This window comes from Rhinopithecus roxellana, chromosome 19 (genome assembly GCF_007565055.1).
Source record: "Rhinopithecus roxellana isolate Shanxi Qingling chromosome 19, ASM756505v1, whole genome shotgun sequence".
In the NCBI taxonomy this organism is placed as follows: domain Eukaryota; kingdom Metazoa; phylum Chordata; class Mammalia; order Primates; family Cercopithecidae; genus Rhinopithecus; species Rhinopithecus roxellana.
The window spans coordinates 17,540,633-17,552,931 of NC_044567.1; the positions used below are offsets into that span (position 1 = coordinate 17,540,633).

The window sequence follows — 12,299 nt, forward strand, 5'->3', positions numbered from 1 at the left end:
GCTGAGAAAACTCGGGCCCTTGGCCATTCCAAGGCCCAGCCCAAGCTCTGCATTTCCCAGGAAGCATTATGGCTGCTTTGAACCCATATTTGACCACATAGTCTCTTCTTTCCCTGACTGCTCATGCTTAGTACTGGAGCAGCGGGAACAAGTGATTTATCTAAGGTGGGTGCTTAGTTGCACAGAGAAACTAACTCATCAGTGCTTCCATACAGGGTCTCTTGCACCCACTGCTGCACCAGCCAAAGGCAGTCAGTCATACTCTTAGACAAGTGAGCTCGTTTTGTCTCAGCCTGGGGTTGAACCTCCCATCTACAGTCTGTTGTCAGGTCCTCAGACTTTGCATTCCCAGTGGAGCTGAGGGAAGGGCAGGAGGCCCTGAGTTCCCAGCTGTGGCCGTTCTCACCCCTGGCCTCCTTGGGAACGTCTCCACTTGTGGTCTGGGTTAGACTTGTTTGTTTGTGTTTGAAGTTCCCCGACTCTGAGTTTGACGTCAAGGCAGGATTGCTGGTGGGAGGCTTGGCGGGGAGGTTGTCTCTACACAAATGCAAAAGCCTGGCAGCTTCCCCAGGAGAGTGCGGGTGCGGGCCGGGCTGGGCGAGGGCTGGCTGTTGCGAAATGCCCAGCTTAAGGGTTGAGGTCACTTGTACTTTCTCCTCTCCTCGCCCCACTTTCCCCATGTGCTTCTCCTGCTATGCCCCATGCCTGTGAATGTCAGCCCCCGTGGGTGCCCTTGAGGGCTGGGCAGTGCTGGAGCCAAGGGCTGTCTCTGGTGCCCTTGGAGCTGGGTGCTGTGGTTGCTGCATGCCTGTGCGTGGAACTGTCAGCTGCATCACAACCTCCAGAGGCCTCCTTACATTCTCAGAAATCATTTTGCAACAAGTTGGCCATGGCAGCAAGGCTAGACTGCTTAGCTGACTGGATTGGCGGGAAGTTCCCAGAAACGCACTCTAGCTTTGGGAAGGAAGTGGAAGATGTAAGGGGAGCTTCCCTGAGGCGTGGACAGGACGGGCCAATAGTGGAGGAGGAGCAGCAGTTTCAGGGACCACTGGAGGGAAGGCTGGAGTAAGTCGCCAGGGCTTTGGTGGCATCCTGAAGTTTGGGATGGTGTAGTCAGCAACTTGGCAGGAGCAAAGACTGCTGTGGGTACCACATAAGAGTCTGGTGCTGCCCACTGAGGAGGAGGGAGTCGGGGTCTTGTGGGTGCTGGTGAGCTGGAAGCTGTCCAGGAACTGCACCTGCCACAGGAGGGCTAAATAAAACAAGAGGCAAGTGATGGACGAGTGGAGTGACTGTCCATTTGCTTCGTGTCATTCTGTAAAGCATGCTAGGATCTTCTTAAAAGGGATGGCCTCAGGTTATAGGCAGGATGATGGCTAGTTTTAATGAGCATAGTGCTGGCTTAGAGCCAGGGGTGGGGTACAGCCCAGAGGGTAGGTTACTGCAAGTCAGGACCAGAGGTGGTGGCCCGGTTGAGTGGCTAGATACATTTAGAGGGTGTAGAGGGTGTGGGCAAGCCTGTGGCTCTTATTCACAGGATTCACTGCCTGGAACAGTCTAGGCGTGGCTGGATTTTGGGCTTTGGATCACAAAAGAGGTAGACCCTGCCCACTGCCATCCTGCTTGTACCAGTCAAGACAGCTTAGGGTGTGGGTTGCAGGAGTCATTATTTTGAGAGGTGCATAGAGAGTATTAGATTGAGGTTGGAATGCCTTCTTTCACCATAGGATTCAAGAAAGTTAGAAAGGCTGGTGCCTTGGTTTCCTCATTGTAAGATGGGAATAATGAAGTACACCTTTAAGTCTTGTGGGTTTCACATGTGTGGTTTCATGATTTGCGAGTGATGGTAAAGGATGAGCAGTGACTTGTCATTTGGCTGAGGCTGGACTCGATGGCAGGCATGCCGGTGAGCATCCCTGAGCCAGTGAGTGAGCCCAGTGTGCTGCCCAGCACCCACATCCCAATATAGCTTTGTTTTTCTTTACTCAATGTTGAGTACACAGTACATCCCATCAGAAGTCTGGAAGAGTCTGTAGTGTTTTCAGTTACACATGACTGTATTTTGTGGAGGGAATCATGTGCTTTAGGGACATTGCCAGCTTTTGGGTTGTGTGTGAAGATTGGAACGTCAGTCACTCTTGTGCTATCAGGGATCTACTCTAATTCCTAGCTTCTGGAATTTTCACTGACAATCCAGGCAGAGGAAGTGATATGGTACAATACATAAGGAAGAGATTATTAACACTGCTAGATTGACAAATGGGTATTGACATGATCCTGTAACTGAGGGAGCCTGCCACTATACATGGGAAATTGGTGTCCATGTTAGCCTGTGCCTTGGATTCATTTGTTCATTTATATGTTAACATCTGTGACATCTGTCATGACAGATTTAGCCTCCTACCCTGCTTCTGAGACATGAAGACTTGGGCCACTGAGAGCATCCTGTGGCAGCCAACGACCAAACTCAGGGTTAGGGTGACAACCTATAATAGGCCTTGGCATCTGGCTGCTAACATAGCCAAGATCATGTGTTTGAGAGTTGCCCACAGAAGAGACCTCCCCATCTCAGGCCCTGCAATTTTAGAGTGGAGCTGACTTTGTTTGCAAAGTCAGTCGTCTGGAAAGAGGTGTTTTTTGCAAAGGTGCAAAAAAGCCTGGGTGGGGTATAATCCAAATGGCACCTGTCAAAAGTCTTCATGCTCCTCCTTTTCGAGGTCATTCTGCAGGCTGAGCAGGAGTAACACTAACAGAGTTCTATTTAGTGAGCTCTTTATGTGTTCTGGACATTGGACTAAACACTTTGCATACATGAGTCTGCAGCAAATTCTCAGCAGTGGTGTGGGGCATGTATTATATTTTCTCTGCTTTACAGAGGAGGAGACTGAGATGACATGATCTAGATCCTGCCACACAGCTGATGTGTGATGGTGCAAAAGGTAGAGCCTCCTGGCTGCCAAACCCAAGCTTCTCTCAGGAGGGATGGCACCACTAACTAATGGTAGGCATGGCCTCTGACCAGTCAGAACAGGTGCTGGTGGTAAACAGGAGGCGTGGGTTGTCTGCCTGTCACTGCTGCACTGCCCAGCCAGTCCAGCACAATGACTGGCCCGTCCCTGTCCACACACCCTGTGGCAGCCCATGGGAGCTTTCTGCCTGGACTACCATTTTAGCTGGTGCTAAATGGTCTCGCTTTTAGACAAGCAAGACCAGCTATTGCTCCAGCTCCACTGTGGCAGCCTCCAAGGGATGGTTGGTTCTGTGGCCACAGAGGAACCCAGCCTCCCAAATCAGACTGGCCCACATGTAGGTTGCCTGGGACAGCCATGACACACCACGGAGGATGGGCTCAGGATGCTAAGGGGCACCAGCTATGGAGACGCAGGTTGGGGCACAGTGTAAAGGAAGGATGACAAGGAAAGGACCTGCAGGTTGGGGGCATGAGGCCTCCATGTTTCTGGAGATCCCCGCAGTTCTGGGGGCTGTGTCCTTTACCTGCAGAAGTCTCTTTCTTCAGTGGCACATGCTTCTCCTTGGCACAGTATCGGCTCAACCAGGCCCATGCTCTCCAGGGATGTCTGACAAGCCTCACCACTATCCAAGTGATACTCGTGGAGCCTCCATTTGGGAGGCCTGTGCCAGAGTCATACCAGAACAGCTGGGGTGGCAGATGACACTGAGGCCGATCAGGATGCCAGGTTGGGGGTACAGATGTTCCTTTGGACAAGTGGAGCCGATGTCATTTCTGGTGACTGAGGTTGGAGGTTAGCATCCTCTGGTGCTGAGGTTGGAGGTGAGCACTCAAAGGAGGATGGGATTGGGTTACCTGGAGTCAGCTGGGTGGGTACAGGTCTTGGCCCTCTTGCCTTTAGAAGAAATGTACCTGATTCGCAGGTTCCTCCAGCATTGTCCTGAAGTCAAGACCAGATTTCAGGGTCTTCCTTAGTCCCATCTCTAACATCTCTAACATTGGCAGAGTCCCACCTATATCTTCTGTATTGCCCAGGGAGGTAATAAGAGAGAACCTGAGAAGAACACCACCCACGTCCGCTGCGCTGCAAGAGTGTTTTCTGTGTTCCACACATTTTGCTGAACATTTTACATTCATATTTTTCTCATGTAAGCCTTCACAACAGCCTTTTGAGGTAGATCAACCCCATTTAACAGGTAGGGAAAGTGAGGCTCACAGGTTAGATCCCATGGCTATGTTCACCCAAGGGAATGGTGTCAAGGGACTTTAGGGCTACAGATGTCCTTCATGGAGCCACACTGACTCCTGGGTATGGCTGGAATAACCAGTGGTGGAATAATAGGACCTGTGGTTTGTTTTTTGCTTGTTCCAAGCACTTTGTATTACAGCAGCTCCCTTGGCCTCAACCTCGATAAAATGATACTCTTTTTATAGGTGGTGAAACTGAAGCTGAACCAAGGGGGATTTCCCCAAGATCTTTGATTTTAGATGTCAGAGCTGGGACTAGAGCTGAGCTCCTTCAGCCCCAGATACTTAGTGAGTGCCTGCTGTAGTATTGGTAGCACCCACCAACTGTTTGTGGCTGACCTGATACTCTTCTCTTTCCGTAAGGCAGGCTCTGGTCAGGGCTGGAGTGGGCCCACAGTACATTCTTGAAGCAAAAGAATATTGGGGTGTGAGAGATGTTGGTTCCAGCCCAGGGCCTCCCCTGTGGCCAGAGACCTAATGACTCCCTCTTGCCGCTGGTCCCATCCCTGAAACCCCAGGTGCTTGTCTATTCCGGAAAATTTATATCTTGCGGTTTTGTGGTTAAGAGAAAATGACGCTACCAATGAAAGGTCCCGGTTTAGGCCCCCAAGGCTGGGCTGGCAGGCCCCACTGTGGTTTGTCTGGGAAAGTAGCCCCTTGGTGCTTCTGTGACTGCAACCAACTTTCCAAGAAGTGAGAGCAGCTTCATTTCACTCTGACGGGCAGTGGCTGCTTGCAGGCCACCTCCATCCTTTGTGAACCAGAGAAGTTTTGCTCTGTCAGCAGAACCCAAATCTGCAGAGGTTATTTCTTGACAAGTTCTGAGAGATAGCAGCTGCCAGGACACCAGACCTGCCAGCAGCTGGGTCATGCTGCACTGCGTGTCTTCCCTTTTCCTTGTCTCAGGCACAGCTCGCCAGGTTTATGGGTTATCCGGGTGCAGAGAAGAACCACTTCAAGTTCTGCGCAGTCCTACCCATGGGCCTGCTTTGGGCTGTCTAGCGGGGATCTCTGCCGGCCTCTAAAAAAATAAACCGCTTGCTCCTCTTCTAGGGAAGCTGCCCTGGCTTTTGAGATGTTCAGACCCCTGTCTCATCACTTGCACAGTTGGTGTTTGTTTTTTGCTGCTGTTTGATAAACTTTGTGTGCCTGTCTGGCACAATGTATTGTGTGTTTGTGTGTTCATCCTTTCAACAAAGGTTTTAAAATAGCAAACCAGGCTAGGTGTGGTGGCTCATGCCTTTAATCCCAGTACTTTGGGAGGCTAACACAAGAGGATCGCTTGAGCCTAGAAGTTAGAGACCAGCCTGGGCAATATGGCAAGACCCCATCTCTGTTATAAAAAAGAGAAAAAGCAACCCATGTGCTGGGTGCTGTGCTGGTTCCTGAGGTCTGTTGGTGACTAAGAACACCAGCTGGACCCCACCTCCCAGAGTTTTCAGCCTGAAGAAGGAAGCAGACAAGTGTGAAACATCAGAACTGCGATATGTGATCTGGGCAGGGGGCTGGAGGGCTTGAGGAAGGCTTCCTAGAGGAAGGGGTATCTGAGCTGATCCTTGTAGGCGGAGTCACTGTGAAGAGCTTGCTTAGCAGGGGACCAGAGCCTCAAAGCTGATAAGGGCAGGCAGGTTGTGGGGAGGCTGAACTGGGTAAGGCCCAAATGCTGGCTCAGGCTAAGGCCAGGTGGGCTCATCTCGATGTTGGCCTGTGGTGGCTAAAGTCTTGTGCAAATGGCATAAGTTATGAATCATTCCCAGAAGCAGGGCCCTTGAAGGCCATGTGCCAGTGACAGAAGGGCTCTAGTGCTGCTGCTTTTAGTGCCAGCAGCCCGACCTCTCTAGTTAATGTGGAAAAGAGTGGTTCTGAGTTTGCACAGCTGTTTGATTTATAGTCCTGTCACTGGTCAGCCCTTTGAAGTGGTGGTTTCAGAGCCGCGTGGAATGGAGGAAAGGGCTGGCTGTGAGAAACATGGGGATAAGGACCACACGTTTTCTTCCTCTGGCATTTCTGAGCACACGTTATGTGCCAGGTGCTATAGTAGGAACTGGGGATATGAGGGAAATACGGTCCTTACCCTGATGTCTGCCCTGACTCTAACCTAGTCTTTTGGAGGTCTCCATGCTGTAGTTGAATATGAGCTAGGTATCATCATTCCTGTTTATAGGTGGGTGAACTGAGACTCAGAAAAATTAATTATCCTCCTTGGGGCCGTGCAACCTAGTATATGGTGGATTTGAACCCAGATGTGTTCAACCCGGAAGTCTGGGAGCTCATGTCTATTGGGGGAGATCGAGGCAGAAGCTGTTAACTGTAGTGTGAGGCCCCTCCATGATCGGGCCTCTGAAAGAGTCACACAACACACCAGGAAGGGGAGAGGCGGACTCTGACTTGGCCTGGGTAGGAAACTCCGGCAGGTATTGGAGGAATAGCTGCTGGGTGAGTGTGTGCCTGGTGGGCAGGGCCAGGGGCTATGGAAAGGAGCTGGGGGCTGGGGGAGGTTGGGGCCCTGGTTTTGGAATTTGCCTCTGGTCTCACTGGGTGGGATGGATCAGAGTGGGGTAAGCCAGGATAGGGCACATGAGTGCCTCCACTTAAACCTGTAGGATAAAAGCTTACTGGTGTGTCTACAGTTGTGAGCTTCATGCCCTGTAGGTGCTCCCCGAGGCTTAGGTTCCATAATAGGACAGCAGGTAGACTCAGAGTCCTGAGCCTTAGCAGTGTGTTTATTTGATTAGCAGGGTCTGCTGTGGGCTCCTGAGGGGCATGGGGCGCAGGAGTGTCAGAGGGTCAGCCTCTGGATCTGTTGTTTCACCAGACATCAAAACTGTACAGTTGAGAGTGTGGAATTATTTTGATTCTGACTCAGCGCTCTCTCTCCAGCAGTTGTCTGCATTTGCCACTGAGCCCCTAGCACCCTGAAGGGAGCAGGGGCCATGGGAGAGGGGTAAGCATCACCAAGGGGGTTGAATCTGGCTCTATCAGATTGTTGGTGAGCCTGGGGCCAAACTAGTTTCTGGGCGAAATTTCAAAAACGCTGATGTGGCAGCAGTGGTTTCATTATTATGGGTCTCATTTCATGCTCTCATCTCTCTAGCCACAGGAGTTCTTAACCTAGGGTCTGTGGATAGAATTCAGGGAGTCCATCCATGAACTTAGATGGGGAAGAAAATTGCACTTTTATTTTCATTAGCCTTAACTGGAATTTAGCATGTCGTTCCACTTGGTTGTAGGCAATGAGGCACAGTTATCTTAGCACACACCTGTGGCTCGGTCACCAGTAGGAGTCACAGATGTTTTTCCCATTACATCACAGTTGTGAAGCTATCTGAAAAAGCAGTTTACACTTGTCACAACTTTAAAGTTATGGCAGTTATTAGATGCACTGTTGGATGTTTAATACTTTAATAGAACCTTTAAGACTCTATCACAGGTGTCTTTTATTTTCTTTTTTTTTTTTTGAGACAGAGTCTCGTTCTGTCACCCAGGCTGGAGTACAGTCAGACAAGGGATACTCAGCCTGTATCTCAGTATATTTTTCTTTTTTTTTTTGAGACAGTCACCAAGGCTGGCAGGCTGGGGTGCAGTGGCACGATCTTGACTCACTACAACCTCTGCCTCCCAGGTTCAAGTGATTCTCCTGCCTCAGCCTCCTGAGTGACTGGGATTACAGGCATGTGCCACCACGCCTGGCTTATTTTTGTATTTTTAATAGAGATGGCATTTCACCATGTTGGCCAGGCCGGTCTCGAACCTCTGACTTCAGGTGATCCACCTGCCTTGGCCTCCCAAAGTGCTAGGATTACAGGCGTGAGCCACCATGACTGGCCATCTATCACGGTTTTCAGTAGTTTGATAAATGTGTTTAAATAGAATTGATTTCCTTTGTAATTCTAAATGTGTTGTTTAATACATTTCAAAGCATTGTTCTGTCCAGGCGCAATGGCTCACGCCTGTAATCCCAGGACTTTGAGAGGCCAAGGTGGGAGGATTGCTTGAGCCCAGGAGTTCAAGACCAGCCTAGGCAACATAACGAGACCCCATCTTAAAAAAAAAAAAAAAAAAAAAAAAAAAAGAAATAAATGAAAGTATTGTTCTTTGAAAGAGATCATAGGCCTCCCTAGACTTCCACAAGGGTCCATGCCCCCAAAATGGTTATAAGCTCTTATTCTAATTGGAAATTTGGAGCCTTTCTAGATATTTGAAATTAAAAATTATTAATTCATCTTTTTTTTCTTTGTAAAATATTGTGACTCTGTTAACAAGAGTCCTTGCTCTTTAGAAAAATGTACTGAGGGCCTGATGCAGTGATCCTAAGTGTTTTGTTTTATACTCAGATCAAGTGATCTGCCTACCTTAGCCTCTCAAGTGCTGGCTCACGCCTGTAATCCCAGCACTTTGGGAGGCGGAAGTGGGCAGATCATCTGAGGTCAGAAGTTTGAGACCAGCCTGGCCAACGTGGCGAAAATCCGTCTCTACTAAAAATACAAAAATTACCCCTTTATGGTGGCACGCACCTATAGTTCCAACTACTCGGGAGGCTGAGGCACAAGAATCACTTGAACCCAGCAGGCGGAGGTTGCAGTGAGCCAAGATCATGCCACTGCACCCCAGCCTGCCAGCCTTGGTGACCATCTCAAAAAAAAGAAAAAAGAAGAAAGATATACTGAGGTACAGACTGAGTCTCCCTTGTCTGAAATGCTTGAGGTCCAAAGTGTTTCTGATTTTTGATTTTTTAGAATTCTAGAATATTTTTATTATACTTAATGGCTAAGCATCCCAAACCCAAAAGTTCAAAATCCAAAATGCTCCAGTGAGCATTCCTTTTGAGCATCATGTCAGTGCTCAAAATGTTTCAGATTTTGGAGAGGTTCACATTCTGGGTCTTCGGAAGCGTTTCGGATTTTGGGTTTTTGGATTTGAAATGCACTACCTATATTTACAGATAAAAGGAAAAGGAATGATTTAACACCAAAACCATGAGGGACAGCAGGCTTGAGAAGTGTCTCCAGAAGCCAGGTTACTGTATGAGACTGTGAAGGTGGTACTTATTTTGGGGGGATGCTTGGAAGTCAGCATTAGGAGGCCACCAGAGTCTTAGCATCATTTCAGGAGCTCTCCCTGGGTCACTTAGCCGTAGCCAAGCCAGGCAGCTCCCTGGTCTTCTGGCGGTGAGCTCGTTTCCATCCGTCGAGCCTACCTGGCCTCTGTTTGGAATGTGAGTCCCTTATTTTTCATCAGACCTGGGCCATGCCCTCCTTGTGCTTCTCTGTACCCCCTGTTCCCCAGTCCAATGCTGGGCACCCAGTCAGAGCCGAGTGTTTGTCGGGTTGACCTAAGTCAGGCTGTCCTTGTGTAAGCTTATCTTATTTGAAGTTTTAGCCGTTTGCAAGTCTTTTGAAAGCTTTGGACAATAACTCTGGAAAATACACAGACTCGCCTATCTGAAATTTGCATACATTTCAGGGTGTGGATCCCTGAAAGCCTACTGGGAATCCGAGTCCAGGACCCTGGCCAGTACTGCTGCTGCTCAGTGGTCATGGCGACACTTGCGGTGCTCACTGTGTGCCAAGCGCATCATTTCTTCCATCTCTCTGAGAGTCAGCTTCCATTATCCCCATTTTTCTGGAGGATAAGATGGAGACCTTTATAGGGGGTTAAGTAACTTGTCCAGGGTCACACAGAGCTAGGGTGTGACTGAACCCTTGGATCCCAACCCAGGCAGTTGGATTCTTCACTGGAAGCATCCTAGGCGGGAGGTTACCCGTTCTCCCCGAACCAGCAGGTCTTCCATATTAGCAATTACAAACTCCTTGACCCCACCTTGGCAGGAAAGGCTTCTTTTTTTCCCGAGACAGGGTCTTGCTCTGTCACCCAGGCTGGAGTGTGGTGGTGTGATGTTGGCTTACTGCAGCCTTGACCTCCTCGGCACAAGCGATCCTCCCACCTTAGCCTCCCAAGTAGCTAGGACTACAGGTGCGTGCCATCATGCTCTGCTAATTGCTGTATTTCTGGTAGAGACGGGGTTTTGCCATGTTGGCCAGGCTGGTAGGAAGGCTGCCTTATATTTAACCCAGCTCTCTGTTCTGACCAGCGTTGCCCATGACGCTCATGTCCTGAGGTGGGCAGTGTCAGCCGCCTTGGGTAGGGCCGGGGACTCATGGGTGGCCACCAGCCTCTGCCTGTTCTCCCAGACCCTTCTTCACCATTTCCCCTCCCCTGCAAACAGCAGAGAGGAGAGCCAGCCCCTTTCCTCATCACATTGCTTGTGTCTGCCTGAGCTCCTCTGTAGTGTGCTTGGGCCTGCCAATATGGTTGGGCCACAGATGAACACAGGCTTTTCTTTTTTGGACTTTCTGCAGGCGAAGCTGGTCCGGTACATTTGTAAGCAGAGGCAGTGCAAGCTGAGCGTGGCTCCTGGTGAGAGGACCCCGGAGCTCAACAGCTACCCCCGCTTCAGTGACTGGCTGTACACTTTCAACGTGAGGCCGGAGGTGGTGCAGGTATGCAAGCCGGGGCTCGGCACAGGGATAGGCTTGAGGGGCCAAGCAGAGGGAACACACACAAACCCAAGGGCTAGCTTCCCCATGGCTAAGACTAAGGGTTGATGCTCTCTACTCTTGAGAAGGAGGATGGGGAGGGACAGCAGCAGCCAGGAGGGATCCAGGGTACATGTGGCTCCAACAAGTGTCCTGGGTGCTATTGCCTGATGAACTAGGGCAGCCCCACGCTGGGCATTGATTTGTTCATCATACTTACAACAGCCAACGTATCTGGAAGCACTGGCTGTGTGGCAGACACTGTGTTAAATGTTTCTGTGTTTTGTAAGACAGATAATCTCACTTCTCATGAACTCCTACAAGGAAATTACTGTCATTGTTGCCATTTTATACTTGAGGAAATTAAAGCACAGAATGGTTAAGTAAGTTGTTTAAAATCACACAGCTAGTAAATGATAACCTTGGAATTTGGAAATGAGAGTCTGAATTTAGTTTAATCTTCTAACTGCTACAATATGCTGTCTTCCTTCCATCGTTCTCTCTTCCTGTGTGTGCAGCCTACCCACCTGCCAGCCAGCCAACTAACCAACCAGCACACCCAGAGTGTGTACTGTGCCAGGTGCCAGGGGTGCAGGTCAGCTGTCATGGAGTGCAGATTAGTCCTACTTGGCAGGCGTGGTTCACCCAGTCAGATCTCATAAATCTACTTCTATCCTAAAATTAAAAATATTGGCTTTTGCTGCTGTGTAAAACGTAGCATGAATTCATTATGTATAGATACTTTGGAAACAGAGAAGGAAAGAAATCACATACATATTCCTAACACTCAGAAAATCTATGATCATTAAGATCTTTTTTTTTTTTTTCCTTCCTCTCCGCGATATGGAAATCTTTTAAAAATTTCTATCTGGACGGTCCTGTAAGGTAGTCACAAGCCTCATGATTGTCAAGCACTTAGAACATGGCTAGTCCAAATTAAAATGTGCTATAACTTCTTTCCTTGCTCTTACCAGTGTGGGCAAGGCCCTGTGGCTCTCCCCCAAGGCACACTGCAGACCTTCCTGCCTCTCCCTCCCTGCCTCCAGCACCATGGTCCAGGCCACTGTCACCTCCTGCAGAACCTCTGCAGCGGCACCTCACCCCTTGCATTCCATTTTCCACCCAGCAGCCAGGGTGCTCACCTAGAAAGGTGACTTAGATCCCAGCCTTTTTCAGTGCTTCCTGTTTCCTTCAGAATGAGTGCCAGATGCCTCCCTTGATCTGGCCTGTCTCGCCGCAGCTTGCTCACCTTCTCCTTTGCTCAGTAGACTCTGACCTTTGCACTTGCTCCCCCCTTCCTTGGAGTGCTCTGCCCGTGACTCATCCCTTGAATGTTTTTCTGGTGTTGAGTGTTGTCACCGCCTCCAGGCAGTCATGCCTGATGATGTGATCTAAAGATCACCCCCTGCCCATCATTCTTGCCTGCACACCTGGGTTTATTTTCTCAATGACACCGACTACTTTCTGGAGTGACCTAACTGATTTGTTGTCTGTGGTCTGTCTGCTCCCCCTGGGATGCGAGCACCATGAGACAGGGCTTTGCT

At 49.6% G+C, this 12,299-nt stretch overlaps 1 protein-coding gene across 6 annotated transcripts in view; it reads left to right on the plus strand.

Annotated features, from left to right (window-relative positions):
• KSR1 (kinase suppressor of ras 1) overlaps window positions 1-12,299 on the plus strand; it is a 173,213-nt gene that overhangs the window by 87,109 nt on the left and 73,805 nt on the right. For 5 of the 6 annotated variants that reach the window (XM_030924036.1, XM_030924039.1, XM_030924037.1 and 2 more), the window contains exon 2: window positions 10,579-10,719. The exons of the other annotated variant lie outside the window; for it this stretch is intronic. In XM_030924036.1, coding sequence (XP_030779896.1) covers window positions 10,579-10,719 — 141 coding nt within the window. The remainder of the gene's footprint in view (window positions 1-10,578; window positions 10,720-12,299) is intronic. 6 annotated transcript variants of the gene reach the window in all.